Here is a 23,767-nt window from a genome sequence, read left to right as displayed (position 1 = left end):
GCTCCACATAAGGACACTGGGGTATGGGACACCAGAGAGAACCATAGTATGTTGACCTTTGCCTAATTACTGCTGTGATAGGCTAAACAAAAGGAATTAAAAATGGGGAAATTGAGTAGCTTTGTGTGAAGGTGATAGAAGCAAAAACAGAGTAGAACACAGGCTACCAGAACCTAAAAAGTCAACTGGGTTTTAAATGTAGCAAACACTAAGCTTATGTCTATTTTGCATTTAATTTTGGAAACATCTAGTCAGTCCATTGCAGATTAATTATTTTTACCTTCTGGCCCCACACCAGAGGTAGGGAGGAGAGAGTCACCTATGATAGGCCAAGACCTGTAGCAGAGCACAATAAAGCTCTGGAATTTGTTGCCAGAAGATGTAGTTAGTGCAGTTAGTGTAGCTGGGTTCAAAAAAGGTTTGGATAAGTTCTTGGAAGAGAAGTCCATTAACTGCTATTAATCAAGTTTACTTAGGGAATAACCACTGCTATTAATTGCATCAGAAGCATGGGATCTTCTAGGTGTTTGGGTAATTGCCAGGTTCTTGTGGCCTGGTTTGGCCTCTGTTGGAAACAGGATGCTGGGCTTGATGGACCCTTGGTCTGACCCAGCATGGCAATTTCTTATGTTCTTATGAGTACAGCTGATCTTTACCACTGTTCTAAACTTGAAAGATAGAACTATAGCAACAGGGAAGCGAAAATATACCAGAAAATAATTTCATTGTGTTTTTGTTTATGCATAGCTGGACATATTTCTAAACATTAAAACTTTGATTAATTAGGCCCCTAAAAGTAATTTATTTACAGAAGTACACTACCCAGGGATGATGCCTGGGTTTTTTTACCTGTTCGGTACCAGCAACAGCTCTGCTAACCTCCTGTTTTTTCAGGCACAATTAGTAGGATATTTTTCCTAGATTTTTATGCACACAGACAGAATTACAATGCAGGTGTTGCACTTGTAACCCTTCAGCTGAGGGACACAGACCACAGGTCCCTGCTGAGGCTGATCAGACCCTACACCTGGCTTTTCTTCCTTTCTTCCCAGGTACGGTGTTCCTATCCCTGGGTGATCCATAAACCTCAAGCCTCCAGGGATTGAGCCTAAGCCCCCTGCACAGCAGCAGAAAAGCTACCACCCCTGCCACTGGTCAGCCAGTGTTATGAAAAAGTGTTACTGACTTTGTGTATTAAAGATCGAGCTGTGTTATGAAAGGGGAGCTGTGCTATTCTCTGAAATGCAAAGATTATTAGTAATACTCCTCAGCTTACTTTATTTTACTCTGGTTAAGGTGCTCCATGGCAGAGTGTCGATCATCCACCTCATCAGCAAGTTGCATGTTTCGCCTCTCTGCTTTCTCAAAGTCCTGTTTTATTTTGTCCTTCTCACTGGAGACCTGCTCCACTCGTCTTCTGCAAAGAGACAGAGAAATCCCAGATATAAATCAACTGGACTACTTCCAGTCGGGATACAGCTAAAACAAATGCATTTCAATTAACTACAATTTTTTTTCTGCAGTTAACCAAGAGCTACACTAATGTGATTTAGATCCCAAGTAATAACAGAAGATATTAAACCACTATATGCAACAATTTTTATTTCTTTAACTGTCAATTAGTACAGGCCTCAAGAAGTCTTACCTTCATTACTACCTCTTTCTACATTTTTGGGCAATAGAAAGTGATGATCCCCAAAAGCAAAGTCTGAGGAACCAGCATGATCACCATCAAGCCTTTCTTTCCATATTCCTTCCATAGTGCTGCAGTGCCCTGGGACCAAGAAAACAGGATGCAGCTCTCTGAAGAACTTGTCCCAGTGTCCTCTCTGACTGGCCATTAGGTGTTCGCCTAAAAGTGGCAGCTGCCTGTTCTCTGTCCTCCCAGTCTCCCCAGCTCCAAACATTGTGAAAGTCATTCCTGTGATACACACACTGGCCTTATCTAGCCCAACCAGCAAGATATTAGATCAGAATTCAAAGCCATATTTTTCTATATGCTGGTGTGAAGTACTGGAACTAGGGTTTCGGGTGGTTCCTAACATGGTTGTGGTTATTAACCTTTGGGATCAAAATTCTAGCCAAGCTGGAAAAACCAACATGGTGATCACACTCAAGACTCTGCTTGGTCATTGATGATGTGATAATACATCACTTCAGAGGAACAAAAACTCATCAACTAACATTAGTACATTGTGGATGTACTAATGCGAGACAGTCCTGGCTCTGTAGAGCCTCACACTTCTGTCATTGGCTTGGGAGTAAAGCAGAGGTCTCAGAAGAACTCAGTCCCAGTTCACTTCCCACAGGCAGTGGATGCAGTAGAATAAGACACACACATAAGCAGGTATTCATATAATAAAGAATATTTCATCCACTGAAATGAGCGTGTATACGTCTGTATATCACAGAGGGAAGGGTGTGCGTGAGTGAAAATGAATGTCCCTGGTAGTATGATGTAGTCAGCAAAGATCTCCGTTTCTTAACCTATTACGAGCCATAAAATTATATATCTATCACCTTCTGATCATTCAGCAATCTCTCCTTCCCCCAAGATCCCCTTTCCCTGTCTCACTATCATTGGAATACTTTCATGATTCACTTATAATGTCTGGTAAGGTTATCCTTTGCTCATTTTGTCCTGACCTGAGAAAGGGAGTAATGGCTCCCGAAAGCTAGACAAAGGAAGCTGAATTTTCACAGTTTTATGCGTGCAAATGGGCACATGAAAGCATGTGTCACATGCACTTTAACATGTGTCACATGTACTTTAACATGAACCAAAGAGAGGTATTCTGGGGGGTGGAGTTGAAACTTACATGCATATTTTTAAATTTTAAAAAAGATGCACATGTCGAGACCCCCTTGGGATCTCCATTAGTTAGCCCTAGTCTATGTCTTGAGTCAGAGAGTTAGGAGTGGAACAAACCACTTGCTACAGCATCCCTGTGTGGTTCCTGCAGTGGTCGGCTTCTGTGGCATTTTTTGATTGAAGGAAGAGGATCTACCAGGTGTAGATTCCCCTGTTCCTGGTGGGCTAGGCTTTATACGCTTGGCTGCACAGAATAGAAAGGCGATGGCACTTTTCCATTACATAACTTGGCTGAAGGTGTCCCAGCCTTTTGAATTTTGTGGAGAAGTTTGAACTTTATTTTTGGAGATTTTTTTCTGAATCCCCCTAGGCCTCGCTCATACAGGTGAGTCCCTGGCCTTAGAAAGGCTAGGAAGAGAGAAGACCTGCTGATCGACTTCACATCCAATGGCTGGAAAATGGTGTTAGAATTGTTTGTGTAGCAGGAAAATAGACTAATTCTCTCAGCTAGCAAAAGATAGTATTGGTTTGCCAATGTTTGAATTGTGAGTTAGAAAATGTAACTTACTTGAACTGAGAAGGTGAAAATACTAGTTCCTGGGCAACTAGCTATTAACATGATTCCCACCTACCCTAGTCTAATTTTTTGATACAAAGATTATCACCCCCACTAGGAGGAAAGTCTTTAAAATAAGTCAAGTCACTTAAAATAACATTCAATTAACCCTAATTATAGTGTTTGACTAATTTTAGCCCTATTATTGGTCATTCACTAACATTAACCATCTGGAGGCCAATATTCAACGATACTTAGCAGGCTAAGTAGTGCTGAATACAGGCCTCCAGGAGAATAATGTTAGTGAATGACAAGCAATAGGTTTACAATTAGTAGTTAGCTAGATAAGTTGTAGGCCAGATACGGTCATTCTAGAAAGGAGCTACTTATCCTGCTTACTTAGCTGGATAAGTAACTAGATAAGTGTGAATATCACTAAGTTAACTGGATAAGTTAGACCTGCTCAATAGCTAATTAGCAACTTTATTCAGGGATATTCAGCAGCATAGGAATGCTGCTGAATATTAGAGATGTGAATCAGAACCAGAATCGGTTCGGTTCCGATTCAAATCTTATAATTTTTATCATCCGGCCTGATTGGTTTTTTGTTTATCAGCTGCGCCCAATCCGATAAACAAAAAACCCACCCTGACCCTTTAAAACTGACCCCTTAGCCTCCCCCACCCTTCCGACCCTCCCAAAAACATTTTAAAATTACCTGGTGGTCCAGTGGGGGCATGGGGAGCGATCTCCCGCTCTCGGGCCGTCGGCTGTGCTAATAAAAATGGCGCCGATGGCCCTTTGCCCTTACCATGTGACAGGGTATCCGTGCCATTGGCCGGCCCCTGTCACATGGTAGGAGCAAGTGGGGGTCGGGAGGGTGGGGGAGGCTAAGGGGTCAGTTTTAAAGGGTCGGGGGTGGGTTTATTTTTTATCGGGCCATCGGCACCATTTTTATTAGTGGCAGCCGACGGCCCGAGAGCGGGCGATCGGTCCCGGGGCTTCCACTGGACCACCAGGTGATTTTAAAATGTTTTGGGAGGGTTGGGGAGGGTTGGGGAAGGTAAGGGATTAGTTTTAAAGGGTTGGGGTGGGTTTAGGGGTTGTTTTGGTGTGCCGGTTTTCTCGCCCTCCCCCCAAATAACTCCCGTTAGTGGACACAAACCCGATTAACGATTTTTCACGATAAATCAGGGGAATTTCTATTGTATCGCACTCTTTAACGATTTTTGACGATTTAAAAAAATATCGGACGATATTTTAAATCGTCAAAAAACGATTCACATCCCTACTGAATATCCCTTGTAAGTTATCTGGATAGTCTTATCCAGCTAGCTTACTTAACTGGATATTTTTAAATATCTAGTTATCAAATTTAAAAACTGTAGGTATTCTAAGGGACCAATATTCAGCTGCAGAGTAACTAGTTAAGTTAGCCGGATATAGCTATCAAGTTAACTTAACAGTGGCATGGCTGAACCGCTGAATATACCCAGCTATCTTAAAGTTAGCCAGATAAGTATCTGGCTAACTTTAGGACTGCCCTATAGTACGACCAGAGTTAGCTGCATGAGTTAAGCAGCTAACTCCAAATAGCTTATGTGGCTAACTCTGGCCCACCCCAAAATGCCTCCTGCCCACCCTTCGATCACCCTTGATTTAGTCACATATGGCTTCTAATATTGCTGCTTTGCCATTTAGATGGATAACTTTTCTGTTATCCGTCTAAATGGCTTCAGAATATCGGCCCCCTAATAATTAAATTTAAAAACCCTAATCACATTTAACAACCCTTAAAATGAGATATATCTACTCCTTAAATCAGATTTTAGGACTTTTTCAAATCAACAAATTAAGATGCAGACAAAAGCTCAATAGCTAGATGTCTTTTGAAGCGAGGACTACACGTAAGATTTGGAGCAGCAAGGTCATTTGGCAGGAGACCATCACTTTAGCTAGGACCTGCCCTCCAGGTGATACTTTATCCTCTTGCACAGAGGATGTGTCTCCAGGGGTCCGTGACCAGGAGGGAAAGGATAGAATAGCCATTGTAATGGGTGATTCGATCACTGCGAAAGTAGACAGCTGGGTGGATGGTGGGCATGAAGATTTCTTAGTAACTTGCCTGCCTGGTGCGAAGGTGGTGGACCTCATGCACCACCTAGATAAGATTTTATAGAGTGCTGGGGAGAAGCCAGCTGTCATGGTATGAGTACCAAGTACATAGGAAGGTATAGCAGGGAGGTTCTGGAGACTAAATTTAGGCTTTTAGGGAAAAGACTGAAATCCAGCACCTCCAGGGTTGCATTCTCAGAAATGCTCCCTGTTCCATGCATAGGACCCCATAGGCATGCTGAGCTCCAGAATCTCAATATATAGATGAGACAATGGTGTAAGGAAGATGGTTTTAGGTTTGTTAGGAACTAGGGAACATTCTGGGGAAGGTTGCGCCTATTCCGAATGGAATGGGCTCTGCCTTAATCAGAGTGGAATCCAACTGCTGGCGTTAATTTTTAGAAAGGAGAGAAGCAATTTTTACTCTAGATCATGGGGGAAAGCTGACAGTCATTCAGCAGTGCATGGTTTGGAAGGAGGCATTTTTTCAAAGGATACTGGCAAACCAGGTAAGTTAGAGTATTTAAATACAGAGCATGCAGATAAAAATGACTCCAAACTGCCTGTAACATCTTGTAATAAGCAGGTTGTAGGTACGTATAAAAATAGAAATACAAATAAATCTACTTTAAAATGTCTATATGCAAAAACCGAAGTCTGAAAAATAAGACTGCAGAGTTAGAATGTATGGAAATAAAATAAGATAGTGTTACGTAAGGGGTGTTTTAGTGTGCCCATGGGCCTCAGCCCGACCCCAGACGGATCCAGGGCCGGACCGAGGGTTGACGGTGTGTTCCACCATGGCTGATGGTCTAACCCTCTGCCAGGCCGGCAAGCTCCCAAGGCCAACAACATGATGTTGGAATGTGAATGGTCCTCCGACCATTCCGAGCCCTTTCGGACCTGCTGCATGGAACAGCATGGAGCAGCAGGCCTGGCCTGAGGTCGAGGGCAGACGGGCCTTGACACGAAGACATGACAACAGGATCAATGCAACGGCATCGCGGACGAAGACTTGACACCAAAGCTGATGCGAAGACATTACGGACCAGTGGTCAATGCAATGGCAACCCAGACTAGGGTCGATGCGACGACATCAGGAACAAAACATGATACCAAGATGATGGAACGGCATCCAGGATGAGATGAGGAACTGACGAAGTCCAGACGAGACGAGAAGCTGGGCAGAAGGACATTGGCACTGTCTCTCAGGGCGCCCTACTCAGCCCACCCACGGGACTGAGTCGCGGACCACCCTGTCCCACTGCGCGCCCTACACAGCCTGAGGAGGCTGGTCACGGACCACGCTGGAAGCGGGACGAGCGCAGGGAAGGATCCAGTCGAAGCAGAACTCCAATGACGAAGCCGGTGTCGTCCGAAGCTCCACCAACGGCTGGCAGGACATGACGGCTCAGGAGCACAGGACACCAGTCTACCTGTAGGCTAGTCCACTCGGGCACAACATCATCCGAGGGACCCCCGGCCTACAGGTACCAGAAGGCTCAGGAGCGTTGACGAAACAGCAAAGGGCAGAACATCAAGGAACCTGGGACATCAGGAAGTAGAAGACCAAGACGAGACACCAGGACACCTGGACAGGGACCTCAGGCATGAACATGACTTGGCATGACAAGACGAAACAAGAACTCCATGGAGAAGACTAAGAAGACCTGATGGAGCTCTGGCAGGCAGGAGCCTCCAGAGTGAAGCAACTCCGATGCAAGGCCAAGATTGAATGACGGAGCAGCTCTTTTATAGGGCTGGGCAGGAAGTCCACTCCCTAGGTGGGGTCAGCCACACTTCCTGTGGCTGGCCCTTTAAATCTTGCAGAGAGGCACGCACCAGCACCTAAGGAGCAGGAAGTAGGGCTGTGCAGGACCGTGGACAGCGGCCTGCACAGCGTACAGCATCAGAAGCGCAGGGCTGGCCTGAGGAGCAGGCCCGATGACGGCAGCGGCTCCAGCCGCTGCAGGAGGCCCCGGAGGCGGCTCCAGCCGCTACTCGAGCCCAGGACTTGCGGCCTCCATGCCGCGAAGATCAGATGGCATCGGCGGCTGTCCTGGCCGCGCTGAAGAGGCAGAAAGTCCGCAACTCCGGCCGCGGTGAAGAGGATGAGTCCGGGCGGCCTCCGGGCCGCGTGAGCAAGGCGAGACCGCAGCTCCAGCCGTGTTGAGGGCCCGACGTCGGCGTCCATGCCGCGTCGGGTGAAGAAGCAGCGTGGGGTGAGTGAGCCTGCTCGCAGGGAAACCCGCAGGCAGAGGGATTCATAACAGATAGATCCAATATAGGCTTTTCAGATAGCTGGAGGAAGGGGGATAATCAATGGGACACTGTGATGCCAGGGTAAAAATTATATCAACATGATAGGGCAGATAAAATTAGTGGAGGGATGGCCCTATATGTTAAGGATGGCATAGTGTCAAACAGAACAAAAGTTTGGCAGTAAACAAACTGCACTCTGGAATACTTATGGATAGAAATTCCAAGGGTAAAAAGGAAGAGTATAGTAGTGGAGATATATTACCATCTGCCTGACTGGGATGATGAAACAGATTACAAAGTACTAACAGACATTAGAATGGCTTGAAAAACAAGCAACAGAATAATAATGGGAGATCACAATTACCTGAATTTTGCTTGAGAAAATGTCACATCAGTACATGAAAGGGACGTAAAGTTCTTGGATGCCATTAATTACTGCTTCATGCAGCATTTGGTCATGGAACCAACAAGAGAGGAAACTAAATTAGATCTAGTGATCAGTGGAAAGTGATAAAGGTGGTGGTGCCACTTGCCAACAGTGATCATAATGTAATAAAATTTGACATAATCACTGAAGATGAAAAACTACTGCAGTAGCAATTAACTATAGAAAGGAAGACTGGTAAAATGAGGAAATTTGTTAGTAGAAAATTGAAAGGAGCAATCCACAAGATTAAAAACTTACAGTAGGTATGAAGAGTGTTCAAAATTACCATCCATGAGGCCCAGACAAAATGTATGCCATGCATTTAAAATGGTCGAAAGAAAACCAAACAACTGCTGGTGTGGTTTAATAGTGAGGTGAAAGAGGTAATTGAAGCCAAAAAGGGCATCATTCAAAAAAATAGAAAGCAGACCCAAATAAGGAAAATAGGGAAGAGTATAAGCACTGAAAGTTGGATGTGAAAAAGTAATTAAGCAGGCTAAGAGAATTTGAAAAGAAGCTTGCCATAGAGGTAAAAACAAGTAAGAAAATATTTTCAAGTACATTTGAAGCAAAAAACCTGTGAGAGGGTAAGCTGGGCCACTAATAACAAAGAGGTAAAAGGGGTAGTCAGAGAGGACAAGGAAATAGCAGAAAAACTAAATGAATTATTTGCCTCTGTCTTTACTGAGAAGGATATTGGGGGTCATACCCACACCAAAACATTTTTTGATGGTGATGACTGAGTGACTACATGGAATCACTTTGAAACTGGAATATGTAATAACTCAGACTGACAGACTAAAGAATAACAAATCTCTGGGACTGGACAGTATTCACCCAAGCATTCTGAAGGAACTCAAAAATAAAATTTCAGACCTGTTTCTGCTAATTTGCAACCTATTATTTAAAACAGCCATGGTTTCAGAAGATTGGAGGGTGACCAGTTTTTAAAAAGGGCTCCGGGGTGATCCAGGAAAATACAGACCATGAGCCTGAGTTCAGTGCCAGGTAAAATGGTTGAAACCATTCTTAAACAAAATTATTGGCCACATAAATAGACATGGTTCAATGAGGGAGAGTCAACATGGGTTTTGTAAAGGGAAGTCTTGCCTTGCCAATTTACTAGAATTTTTTTGTGGGTGTAAATAAGCATGTGGACAAAGGAGAGCCGACTGATATAGCATATTTGGATTTTCAGAAGGCATTTAACAAAGTCCCTCAGGAGAGATGCCGCAGGAAACTGGGAGGTCAAAGGATCAGAGGTAGTGTCCTATTGTGGATTGGTAACTGGATAAAAGTCAGGAAATCGAGGGTAGGACTACATGGTCAGTTTTCCAAATGGGGAAAGGTTGTTGGTGGAGTATCCTCGGGGTCTGTATTGGGACCTGTGCTATTTAGCATATTTATAAATGATCTGGAGAGAGGAACGATAAAGTGAGGTAACCACATTTGCAAATGAAATAAAATGATACATTCTTTCAAATACCTGAAAGGAATTAATGATGCACAAAAATGAAATATTTTCCAATGGAAAGGAAGCTGTAAAACTAGGCATCATGACATGAAACTCCAAGGGGAAAACTCAGGAACAATGTCAGTAAACATTTCTTCGTGTAAAGGGTAAAGGATGCATGACATGCCTTCCCAGAAGAGGTGGTGAAGAGCAGTAATGAAATTCAAAACAGTGTGGGACAATCACAGATGATCCTTACTGGCTAGAAATTAGAAACGAAGAAATGAGGTAGCTTTTATATTACACCTGTAGTTTACATTACTCTTTATGGGTAGTCTGCATTGAGCAGTAGCTGTTACTAACCAAATAAATAAAAAAATATATATAAAACTTACTGGGCAGACTGGATGGACCTTTTTGGTCTTTATCATGAGTGGGGTGGTATGGGTAAATTGGGAATGGTTAATTTACCCTTTCAAATAACACTAGGACTAGGGGACACTCCATGAAACTAGCAACTGGCAGACTTAAAACAAATTGAAAGAAATATTTTTTCACTCAGTGCACAATCAAGCTATGGAATCTGTTTCCGGAGGATGTGGTCAAGGCAACTAACAGAGGGGTTCAAAAGTTTCTGAAGGAAAAGTCCATAAACAGTTATTAGCCAGACAGACTCGGGAAAGCCAATGCTTATCCCTGGGAGTGAGATACAAGAAACAGATCAACTGTTGGGGATCTGATGAGTACTCGTGATCTGGATTAGCCACTGTTGGAGACAGAATGCTAGGCTTAATGGACCTTGGTCTGAGCCAACATGATACTTCTTATCTTCTTATGGTGAATTTGTACCTAGTGAAACAGTTTGAATATTTTTGGTGCATTTTTGCTTTTCAGTTTCAGGAGGAAATTTGCCCATCCAGGAGGAGCTTTTTCTTCCCTGCTGTTGTTCTTGGAGCTTTCAGTCTGAAAGATCCCACTATACCATTTGCTTTTTCATTTGAGACCCCCCCATTTGGAGACTCTGGCCCTCTAGAAGAAGAGAGGACTATGAGAGTTGGGAAAAACATGAAGACCTCCGATATATTTGGGAAGTGAGAGCTAGCACACCTAGGAGACCCCCCCTGCCCATCCTGTGATCCGTACTTTCCATGCCTTGGAGGATGGGATACTGAGGGATGCATGCACAGGTAATAAGAAGCCTGTAGAATACACCTGGATATGGATGGAACAAAAAAACAAGTGTGTCTGGTGCCAGTTGATTACAGCTGAAGATCTGTTATAGTAAACTTTGAGTTTGTAACACCCATCCAGAGTGTCTAGCCTCCTCATTTGGCACTCACTAAACATCCATTCTGATCAACTGAGGTTTTCACCTATGCATTTTGGGCCCTGCAGGTCCACTTCCCCCCTTTCAGAGAATCCACCCCCAGGGCTGCAGAGACTATCAGGATTTAGCACCAGGACCAAGCATGACCCCTGCCTTCTCAAACAATTACCAGAAGAGGGGCTAAATGGGCAAGTTAATACTCACATGTTACGTCCTCCGAACAGCAGGTGTAGGTTTGTATATGTACCTAGGCACTTATGCACACAAGTTCACTATAAAAATCTGGGATAAAATCTGCCTGTTAAAAGCATGCACAGACTTTATCCCACTGCACAGTTATAAAATTACTCTCAAAATGTATTGTTAGTCCAATAAAAAGGTATCATTTTTAATATGTTTGTATTTCCCCACTCTCGCAATAAGGAGCAAACTGGCAGAGAAGTCAGCGAAAGTCCTGACATCAAGCTGCTTATCTGGTTTCTGGAATACATTTCATTTTCGAAAGTGGCAACCAACTAAACCAACCAAGAAAATGAAGATAAAATCCTTACTGCAGGTAGAGTAGTTCATGTCGGTAAGATGCTAAGGTGGCCTGGTGGATTGCATTTTTGGTAACTATCAGTTCGTTATCCAAGACCATAGTCAGCTCTGCTAGGTTCACGTGCTCTTCTGAACAGAAATCTAAAGTCTGCAGACAATGACAAACAAAAGTTATCACCGGTGAATAAAGTATTTTCAAAGTTTTACAGACAAGTATTCCACTTGTCTCACTTTTAAAACAAGCAGGGTGATGCAATATAGTGCGCTCGGCTGAATGCACGACTTTATACGTAAATTCATGTTGATGAGGCTATTAGCTATTACTCACCCCCCATCCCCACGATGCAGAAAAAACAATGTATTCCTGATGCGCACATTTTTACTCTCAAAAATTACGCCTGCCCCGGAGCAGGTTTTAATTCTTGAGGAACCCCAAAAGTTAACGGCAAAGCAGAAAATACTGCTTTTCTGTAGTTCCTCTGACATAATATTGTGACAATATTAAGTTGGAGGAAACAAAAATAAGGAGAACTGGAAAAAAAATAAATAAAGGAGGTTCCACTTTCCTAACTCGTAGCTCTGCACAAGTTAGGAAAATGGACACTTGTAAAATTGAGCATCCGTTTTCCTAGCCTGCACTGACAGTCACCTCTCCTGGGCACTCGATGCCGAGGAGGCACTAGGGATGCACAATTTTCCCTAGCGCCTCCTTTTTTTTTACTGAGGCACCCCATTTAAATATTAAATTGGGCACCCAGGAGAGGTGGATCAGCATGCGTTAAGAGAGCGGGCGCTCAATTATGAGTGGCCATTTTACGTGCACCAATATTGCAATCGGCCTGAAAGTCTAGCTCTACCCCTTTAAGAAAGCTGCTCTCCCTTTTCTTGAATGTCACAGAACCAAGCAGTGGAGCTAACAGAGCAGCAAAGGCGCTTTCACTGTTGCCTTTGTTTGCAAGACACCCTACTCCTGTCCACAGCAGCATTCCTAGTTGATGGCATTTTCCTACAGCCTAAGGCTGGTCCATGTCTTAATAATTTTTCTGTTTAATGCAAGTGTTCAGCAACTATCCCTGCAGTTTGCCTATATATATATTTTTTTTTTTGGTGGGATACCATGTCAAAGAAAATTTGGGACTACCCTGCCTGTTTCTTGATAAGTTCACGGCTGCCTCAGGAGTTGAATTCTGGAGCACTCATGAGGATAGAATTGATGGGGTGGTGTTCTATCACTTCTAAGAAGACTGTGAAGGTTAAAATGAAAGTTGTTTTTATGAATTTTTTAGGAGAATGAAGTAGGCCTCTTGCATGCTTCACTAGTGCTTAGGTGGTACATAGTTATTGTTACAGGCCTAAAAATCTCATATAGATGCTGCTCTCATCTACATCAATTCTCGACTGCAATGGCTTTTATAAAGGAAAAAAAAGTTATTCCATGGTAAAGTATGGATCCCTCAATGACACTTTCCCAAGGGGAGAAAATTAGTCATGTTATGAAACACCAGTGGGGCTCTTCTGCTTTCATCTAGACAGACTATTTGAAGCTTCTTTATAGAAGAAGCGATAAATATCATCTCTATCACAAGGACAGCTAAATCTTTTTTGTGCATCAGTTTAGATATCCTAACAATATCAGTCCCTGCTCTTTTGGGTACAGATCCAGCTCTCTTATCAGTTGTTCTCTGGCCTTTCCCATCTACTATATTTTCCTTTGTCAAGTAACTAAATCCATTCAACTGGCAGCAATAGGGAGTTTGCTGGTCAAATCTAGCTTCTGCTTTCTTGCCATAGGCTGTTTGAGACCTAGATTCATCATTTCACTATAAATTTCGCAAGAATAGCGCCTGTGATATACAAAGGGGTGTGGTTTAGGGTAATTTTCCAGATATCACAACGCATGCTGTTTTACTGCATCGCATAGGAATTTTAGCGCAACACACATTAAATTTATCGCACCCACAATAACACCCTAATGAGATTTGATAAATGACCCTGTTAGTTTTTAATATTATATTCCACTTTTTAGCACTTCAAAGTGGATTCCATTCAGGTACTGTAGATATCTCCCTATCCCCAGAGGGTTCACAATCTAAGTTTGTACCTGAGGCAATGGAGGGTGACGTGACTTGCCTAAGATCAAAAGGAGCAGCCGTGGGATTTGCACCCTGACTTCTCTGGCTAGATGAGAGGACTATTATTGAAGTGTGAAGTTACTTAAATAGGATAATGTTCTTCCAAACCTTCAAAATGTCTTTGCTGTCCTCAACTCCTTCTTCTTCCCATAAGGTAATTATTTTCTCAGGGTTCACGATGCCAGTACCATCATCAATACTTGAGAAGATGTGCCACCCTCCAGAGCTGGACAGCAATGATGGAGTGGCTGTTCTGCGCCCCGACTCATCAAATGCCTGCAGAGTTCAGATAGGGCACTACAGTAAGCCATGAATGCAACCATTAATTCTAAGCTTTGAATAGACCTAGAGATGAACCATATAAAGAAAGATGAAGTATTCAAATACAAAGGGCTGGGATTCTTTACAGCTACCTCACACCATCCAACAATCATGGGAGTGACTTAATATAATAAAAATGATACCCAGATAACGTAGTAGTGTATTAGGAACTGCTGGGTCAGTGCAGAGACCTTTCCAGGCATGCACAAGCTGATTTTAGCCATTCATGTCAAGTCTGTAGTAGCAGGTCAAATGTTAATATTTTTATTTTATATATTTATCTATCTTTCCCAGTTATAAAAAAAAAATTAACACACCCAAAACATTGTACAAAATTGCACAAAACTACAAAGATATTATTAAGGAAATAAAACAAATCCAAAACAGACAAAAATGAGTACATAAATAAGCAACAATAATATCCCAGTACCAATTGTCCTTTTAAGGTCCAGTTGGATGCTGTGAAATATATAAAGTAGGAAAATAGGAATTTGAAACACTGCTTTAGAAGTTAACTTATACTAAGTTCATTGTCGTGCCAGTGACATCAGCCTTAACAAATGTTATAGTTTATGGAATGGCCTAACGTCAAGGTTTCAAGGGTAAAAAAAAAAAAGGATACATGCAGTAGAAGCAGCATTTCTGTCTAACTCAGGCAATCTCTTCTTCTAGATCATAACAGAGAAAAGATTTGGAGGAGGGCGAAGAAAATGATCTAGTTATCTTAGAACAGAAAAACATCTTAGCTCCATTGTTACCAATTAGGGAAACTCAATTCTGAGACTCAGTAAAGGAACAGTAAAGGTAGGTCTCTTTGGCCGCAAGCCTCCTCTGCCTTTAAGTCACATACCCTTGAGGAGGTGCTTAAATGTAGCCAATTCAAGAGTCAAACTGATATGCTCCTTCCTCTCTGGATGTAGAGTGCTATAGTCAGGGCCGATGCAAAGGTCTGTAGCACCCTAGGCAGACCAATGTAACATCGCCCCTACACAACCCCACCGTGACTTGAATGTGCCCCTCTTACAGTGGTAGATATATAGAGTTATGATCTCCCTCCTACAGCTCTTTCTCTCATTCCTTGCAGAAACCTAGCGAGTGCTCCACGACTGCTGTTACCCTTCACATTTGAAAATGGTGCCCTCGTGTACCCAGCGTGGCACCCTACCCACTGACTCCTCCCTAGACGGCTGCCCAGTCCCGCCAAATGGTTTCACCGGTCCTGGCTATAATATAGGGACATATGACATCAAAAAGAAAAAAAAATTAAATGAAAAGCATTTCCTGCATTTCAATAATTCCATTTAGATGTGTGACAAAGGAATAAAAGGATTGTATCCAGATGCCCTCCAACCTATCTCCTTGCTGACCCCATCATGGAGCTGCTGCAGGGGCCTGCAGCCCTCCATGATGCTCAGTAGAGTGCTGGCACTGGATAGCAAACACATGCCAACCCCCAAATCACAGAATATTGTATTGAGGATTTTTAGCAGAGATAAAGGATGTTATATGTATTAAAGACTCCAGCAGAGTTAATAGGATTTTATTGTCTATGGTTTTATTGGGTTTTTTAAGAGCCAATGTTTGATTTTATATTGCTATGTTTTAACTATTTTGGATGTTTTATTGTAAATCACTTAGGAATTATGATAAGTGGTCTATACATTTTTAAATACATATATAATTTTCCTTTTTGGGAGTGTATAATGCCATACATCTGTTCGGGAAGGTCAAATTTAAACTCGGTTGACAGCCATTCTTGTAAGAGCTAAACTATAAACAGGTAATATTTCTGGCTTAAATTCAACTGCAGAGGGAGCGGCAGGAAGGAGAGAGAGGAGGATTCCTGAGCTCTGCAGGCGGCGGTAATTGTGATCTTACCCAGCTGGTGACCGCATGACATCACTGCCTGACCCGGGGCCTCAAAACCCCGCAAGACTGCGGCGTTATTCGGAGCGGCAGGAAGGAGAAAGAGGAGGATTCCTGAGCTCTGCAGGCGGCGGTAATTGTGATCTTACCCAGCTGGTGACCGCGTGACATCACTGCCTGACCCGGGGCCTCAAAACCCCGCGAGACTGCGGCGTTATTCGGAGCGGCAGGAAGGAGAAAGAGGAGGATTCCTGAGCTCTGCAGGCGGCGGTAATTGTGATCTTACCCAGCTGGTGACCGCATGACATCACTGCTGACCCGGGGCCTCAAAACCCCGTGAGACTGCGGCGCGGAGTCACCTAAGGCGCGCACGGCTTAGACCGGCTTTGACCACCTTTGCTGCCTGTTTGCCTGAAGTTTGTTGTTGATTTATGGGGCGTAAAAGGAAGGCTAAGGCCTATACATCCTCCCCGAATACTCCTATAACCGGACCGATGGACACCCATCTGAACAGGTTAAATATGCCACAAGTGGACAGTAACAGAGACTTGTTTTAAGTCTCGTTAAGTCCAGGCACGAGACCCACACCTACGCAGCCCCCAGGAGCAGCAACCGTGGACAATACCACTGGAAATGAGTCTGCAGATGTAAGTAGAGGGGAGGCACTACCGGAAGTGGTAGGTTCCAAGCGTCTACATCCTTTGTCTTTGATACATCTAGGAGGTGAGATTGGTATAATAAATCCATCTCATGAGAGCATACAATCAGTAGGATTGGATGCTTCCAAAGTGACAATGCGGGATCTGTGGAGGATGCTAGTTAAATTAGACACTAATGTTACCCAAATGAACTCTTCCCTTACATTGATGGTGAATAATAATAAAGCAATGTTAGCTGAACAATGGAAAAAGATGGTAGATATAGAAACTAGAGTGAATAAATTAACAACAGATGTTCAGAATATTCAAAGCATTGAGAGTATACGTGTGTCAGATAATGTGATCTTACATAATGATATAGAAAATTTGGAAAACATATTTCGAATTAAGAATTTGCGTTTTGTTAACTTTCCGTATACAAGATTAATGTCGCCGTTGGAAATGTTTGTTAAATACTTGAAGGAGATATTAGCTTATAAGGATGAGGAAATTCCTCTTATTTCAAAAATCTATTATTTTCCCCTAAGATTGGTTGATGGACCTGGTGGAATGAATGATATTCAATCCCCAGGGATATCAACATTTTTGGAAGATTCCCTGGATGTAATAAATAAGCGAACAACTTTATTTGTTTCATTTGTTCAAGAGAGGGATAAAGAGTCCATATTTGAGAAAGCCTTAAAAAACCGTGAATTTTTATTTTGTGGGCAGAAAGTATATATTTTCCCTGACGTATCTAAAACTACGCAGGGTCGTAGAAAGCAATTTCTTAAATTGAAAGACAAAACATTGGAATTAGGAGCAACCTTTTTCTTAAGGTTCCCTTGCAAATGTTTTGTGAACTATCAAGGAAATAAGTTTATTTTCACTATTCCTTCTCATATGGAGAATTTTTTAAGGGATAAAGAATTAGAAAAGTCTAATCAAGTAGCATTAATAACAAATGTGGGTAATGAATTATTTATTTATTTATTTAAAGGCTTTTATATACCGGAGTTCATGCACTAGTGCATACCACTTCGGTTTACACAGAACAAGGAACAGAAAATTACATCAAACAGATTGAACAATTAAACAAATATACAATTACATCCAACGATTGGGTATAAATAACATGGCTAACTTAGTAGGAACTTAGAGTTTGAGGTAAAGGAGAGAAATAGTACCAAGTGGTAACAGAACAATGTTAATAGCTAAATAATAAATATAAATAGTAAATACAAATTCTTATAATAAATACAGGTGCTTACAGATTACAGTCTTCATGAAAAGTTTACGTCTACAGAATAGGGTTAAGTAAATAAGAACTGGCGGTTATTTCTATAGGAGTGAAGACTTCAAAAACTGAGGTTACATCTGGATTAAGAGGTATTGGTGTAGCATGCTCAAATATTTAATGATTTGGAATTGTGAGACCAAGGATAAAAATTAGGAGTTGTTTGATATGATTATAAAAGCGAGAATGATTTCATAATAGAAATTAAATCCTCCCTCTTTCGAAAAAATTTATAATAAGGTTATGTTTAGACTGCTCCCTTTATTTGATAAAGGTGCTATAATTGGTTTATTATGTATTTTATGATTTCAATATGTTAGTACACTTTAATTGCCTTATATTGATTGTTTGAATAACATGATATCACTTGAATGTGAATTGGAAATTAATAAAGTATAAATTATAAAAAATTCAACTGCAGAGACCTTATTTTGAAAAGGATTTTTTAAAATAAATTGCTTTAGTTCTTTTTATTTTTTGAAAAAGGGAGTTTTTGCATTGCTTTTTTGTTTCATGGGCAAATTTTCTATTTAGGCTTAGAAAGAAAGAGTAGAAGGGATTCACTGCTTAAACAAACAATGGTGCAGTTTCTGGAATCCAATGGACTCCATATTCCAAGGCAGCATGGTTTTACTAGAGGTAAATCTTATCAGATGAATATGATAATTTCTTTGATTGGGTGACCAAAGAGATGGATCAAGAGACAATGCTAGACATAATGGGGCCGATGGAATAAACTCACTTAGAAAGTGGGTGCTGAACAGTCAGCGCCCGCTCTCTTAACGCGCCCCAGGCACCCCCAAGGTGGGCACCAAGCAATATTTAAATGAGGGGGTCGTGTTAGCAAGGATGTGCTAGGGTCGCACAAGTGACCCTTGCGCCTCCTTGCTAACACAAACCCAATCAATTTTCGTGACTGCCGTATGCCAGTCACGAAAATTGACACCAAGTTTATCAGCGTTGGCTTACCTTACCGGCAGACAGCCACGAAAACAGGCGCCAATAAACCTGGCGTTGGTTTTCGTGACTACCGTTCACCGCTAAAAACCAACACCAAGTTTATCGGTGTCGGTTTTAGTGGCTGTCCGCCGGTAAGGTAAACCGACGCCGATAAACTTGGCATCAGTTTTCATGATGGGTCCGACTGTCAAATTTTTTTTAGTTTTATTTCTTTTCTTTTTCATCTTTTTTTGATGTGCACAACTATTAACGCCTGCTCCAGGCAGGCGTTAATAGATGACAGTTAAATGTGTGTCCAAGACGCACATTTTTCTTTTTGTATTGGGAGTGAATGCCTAATAGCCTCATTCACGTGCATTTGCATGGGATGAGCGCTATTAGATTCACTCTGCATTGGACGCGTGTTGAATATGTGCTAATCCCCTTATTTCATTAGGGGATTGATTAGCACCTATTCTACTCGCATCCGACTGCAGGTTAACAGTGCACTCGGTTCAGAGCACCATATTGCATTGGCTCTAATGTACTTGGATTTCAGTAAAGCCTTTGACACGGTTCCGCACAGGAGACTTATAAATAAGTTGAGCGCCCTTTGTTTGAAACCTACAGTAACTGACTGGGTTAGAAACTGGTTAAGTGAGAAGCAACAAAGTGTAGTGGTAAATGGAGTTTATTCTGAGAAGTGGGAGGGCGCATTTCTAGTGGTGTGCCTCAGGCATCAGTCCTGGGATCGATGGATAAAGCAAAAGCTAAAGTCAGAAAGATGCTTGGCTGCATAGGGAGAGGAATGGTCAGTAGAAAAAGGGAGGTGATATTGCCACTGTAAGGTCCCTGGTGAGACTTCACTGAGAATACTGTGTACAATTCTGGAGACCACACCTTCAAAAGAATATAAACCAATTGAAGTCAGTCCAGAGGGTGGTTGCTACAATGATCAGTGGTTTTCGTTCTAAAGCATATGGGGATAGACAAAAATCTAAACATGTATATCCTAGAGGAAAGGCAAGATAAGGGATATAACAGAAATATTTAAATATCTCAAAGGTTTCCATGCACAGGAGACTAGACTCTTTCAATAGAAAAGAGGCTCCAGACGGGGGTCATTGGATGAGGGTGAAAGGAAGGATGTGCAATCACTGAGACCTGGCTAAAAAGCACAGATACCGCTATAATAAATCAGCTCCCTACAGATTCTTACAATATCTTCTCTGTCCCGAGACCTAAAAAGAAGGGAGGTGGTCTTCTTCTGGCGGCAAAAAAGAAATTCAATTTTACTCTACAACCCACTTTACCTCCTCATAAAATTGAGATTAGTCTCTTCAAATCAAAAGACTTACAAATTTGTTTAATCTATGCCCCCCTGGGCATATTGGAAAAAAAATCCATCACCACTTTCTGAATACATCACCAAACACATCAATATCAACATACCTGCCATCATACTTGGCGATCTTAACCTTCATTTTGATCGCTCACCTCTTACACCAGCATGTGATGCCACACTCTCTACGCTAAACGCACTTGGTTTTAAACAAATAGTCTCGGAACCCACACACAAGGCAGGACACATTCTGGATGTTATATTCACGAACTCACTAATATGCTCTGACCACCCCCAATGCACTCCTATACCTTGGTCAGACCACTATCGAGTTGATGCATGCTGCACTTTCAACTACAACCCCCACACGCCACTTCCTAAGAAAAGAACCATAAATTTCAGAAAAAAATGTAAAACTGAAGATATTATTGAGGCCCTTGCAGAGGATATCCACAAACTAGACCTCTCTGATGCTAACTCTGCCTGTTCTTCTTGGCATCAACTTACCAGTAACATTGCAAATTGACTCTGCCCTATTCTAACAAAAGAGATCTGCTCTGAGAAGAAAAACAAAAAACCCTGGTACACCACAGACCTGAGAACAATGAAACTCGATCTTCGTAAACTAGAAAAGAAATGGCGCAGAAACAAAGATCCAACACTACTTCAAAAGTACAAATCCCTACTCCACCAATACCGTAAAACCACCAATGAATCCAAGAAAAACTATTATACAGCAAGAATACACCAATACCAGTTCAACCCGCGTGCCCTCTTCCAATATGTATCTAGCATAATCACTCCTACCATACATACCTACCAAACCAATGAAAATGAAAACAAATGTGAGAAATTAGCTACCTACTTCTATGACAAAGTGGCTAATATCATGGCTCGCTTCTCTAATCCAGCTCCGCCAACAACCCTACTAACCTCCAACACCATGTGCACCTCTACTACGCTGTCAAATTTCGAAACGATAACTGTATCAGAAATTGAGGGGATCCTTAAAAAAATCAAACCTGCCATGCACCCAATCGATATCATGCCAACCAAAACACTCCTCTCTATTCCCACAAGGATTGCCACCCCCATCGCTAACATTATCAACAAATCAATTGCGACTGGAGTTTTTCCAATGCAACTCAAACATGATATAATAAAGCCTACACTCAAAAAAACTGATTTGGATCCGTCGGAACCGGCTAACTATCGTCCAGTATCCAACCTCCCATTCTTGTCTAAAATCTTAGAGAAAGTCATCAATAAACAACTCACTGACTTTCTTGATGATAATCTATTACTCTTCCCTTCACAATATGGGTTCCATAAGAACCATAGTACAGAAACTCTTCTGGTATCACTCTCAGACTCAATACTCAAAACCATTGATTCTGGTCATTCTTACTTACTGGCTCTCCTTGATATTTCTTCTGCATTTGACACGGTCAACCACAATACCCTCCTTTCCCGACTCGCACAAATTGGTATTACTGGCACTGCCCTATGCTGGCTCCAATCGTTTCTGAAGGACAGGACATACAGTGTAAAAGTTGACTGCTATGTTTCGAAACCTAGAAATCTAGCACAAGGTGTTCCACAAGGATCCTCGCTTTCATCTACCCTCTTTAATATATACCTAGCTCCACTCTGTCGTCTTCTGGTCAAACTAGGCCTTCCTCATTTCATATACGCAGATGATGTACAGATCCTCATCCCTATCAACGATTCATTATCTAATGCCCTTAAAACTTGGGATTCGGCCCTGATGGAAATAAAGAAATTTCTTACTGAAAACTTCCTAGCAATAAACACTTCCAAAACAGAGCTCCTCATCATTTCATCACACAATAATACCTCCTTCAACCCATCACTCATCTCACCCTCGGACTCACTCCATTTACAACAAGTCCGCAGCCTTGGCGTTATCGTCGATAATCATTTCTCCTTGAAGAAATTCATCACGGATACAATCAAAAATGGATTCTTCAAATTACATACACTAAAAAGAATTAAACCTCTGCTACATCCTTATGACTTCAGGACAGTGCTTCAAGCCACAATATTACCAAAACTGGACTACTGTAATGCTATACTTCTAGGTCTCCCTAAAAACACACTACAACCACTACAGATGTTACAAAACGCCGCTGCTCGCCTACTCACTAATACACACCGCCATGATCACATTACTCCAGCTCTCATGTTCCTTCATTGGCTTCCTGTAGCATCTAGGATTCTTTTCAAAGTTCTCACACTCATCCATAAGTCGATCTACAACCAAGATATGCAATGGTTCCACGACCACTTTACTTTCCACACTTCAAAGAGACCAATTAGAAAAATGCACCAAGCCAAACTTTCGTTATTTCCAATTAAACACATCAAACATGCAGCCACTAGAGAACGCTCATTCACGATAGCCGGCATTAACATTTGGAACAAAATGCCCACTGATCTACGCCTAGAACCCTGCCACAGGAAATTTAAGCAGAACCTCAAAACCTGGCTGTTTGAGCAAGCTTACACTCACTGACCATGTTTACTCCTGACTTTCCGATTTATCTATCCTGTATAACCCTTCTCCTACGATCCTCCACTGCTGACCCGTATAGATGTTCCTCGCTGCTATAAATTGACTTTACTGTCTCTGATCACATGGTTAACACTCGACTTACTATTTAACATTGAACTGTTCTTTGCATTCGTTCATTGGTTTATTGTACTTGTTTTAAATTCTTGTTAATAATTGAACCATTTTGTACACTGTATTTCCTGTTGAATGTAAAGCTTATTGCTGTGTTATTTTTATTGTAAACCGAGGTGATGTTTTTAACGTGCCGCGGTATATAAAAAAATCACTAAATAAATAAATAATCTTAGGAAATATTTATTTATGGAGAAAGTGAGCAGCAGCATGGGCTTGTCCCTTGCTGCTAGCTGTAACAAAGGGAAAGGCGCGCATAGGCACAGTTCCATGGAGGGGGGGAGGGTGGAACGAGCAGTAAAGCATTGGCCAATGGTAAGTTGCCAGCGATTTAAAATCCTTGCGTTTCTATTGGTCAATGCTGCTAACGGTCCTAGGTTCAGTCAGCGCAAGCATCGAGCGAGGGAAGGAGCACAATTTGAGCGGGGCTTTTTGGTTTCCCTCCCACCCTCCCCTATTGTGATTAAAACTGTACTGTTGTTCAATGCATGGTTTGATGTGGAATTTTGTCGCAGTTGATGCGGAAACCCGAGCCCAAAGCTTAATCTGTATATAAATTGTTTGTTAATTGGCATGGGGGGGGGGGGGGGGGGAGTCTCGTGCAGTTGGGGGGGCTGCTGCACGAGACGGTCAAAAGACCTAGGAGCTAAAGCTCATTGACCACGGCTTACCATCGCTGGGACGAGGCGTGGTAAGTAAAGGGGTGAATTGCTTACCACTGGGGCGTAGTGGTATGTAGCAAAAATGGAACTGGGAAAAGGGTGGGGGGGCAAGTTGGGCCGACATGTTGTTGGTTACATGTTTACTGTACGGGCTCGGGTTGTTGAAATAAACTGCGGCCTTTTTATAACGCCAACACTTGTCTGTATTTATTGAGGGGAGGAGGGAGCCTATGAGCGAAGCGCAGATCTGGATTCCTTTGTTAGTAGTGAATGCATGGAACAGTCTCCCAGCAGAGGTGGTGGAGACAAAAAAAGTATCTGAATTCAAGAAAGCATAGGATAAACACAGGATGTCAATATTCAAAAGCCAG

The 23,767-nt window shown here is 42.2% G+C and overlaps 1 protein-coding gene across 1 annotated transcript in view; it reads right to left on the bottom strand.

Annotated features, from left to right (window-relative positions):
• Positions 1–23,767, bottom strand: part of NINL (ninein like) — a 331,277-nt gene that overhangs the window by 148,441 nt on the left and 159,069 nt on the right. The window contains 3 exon segments of the mRNA XM_029594490.1: positions 1,277–1,417; positions 11,504–11,640; positions 13,733–13,900. Coding sequence (XP_029450350.1) covers positions 1,277–1,417; positions 11,504–11,640; positions 13,733–13,900 — 446 coding nt within the window.

The sequence above is a fragment of the Rhinatrema bivittatum genome, chromosome 3, assembly GCF_901001135.1.
Source record: "Rhinatrema bivittatum chromosome 3, aRhiBiv1.1, whole genome shotgun sequence".
Lineage (NCBI taxonomy): Eukaryota > Metazoa > Chordata > Amphibia > Gymnophiona > Rhinatrematidae > Rhinatrema > Rhinatrema bivittatum.
The sequence above is the reverse complement of the archived record's forward strand: the minus strand, read 5'-3'. Positions and strand labels throughout refer to the sequence as shown.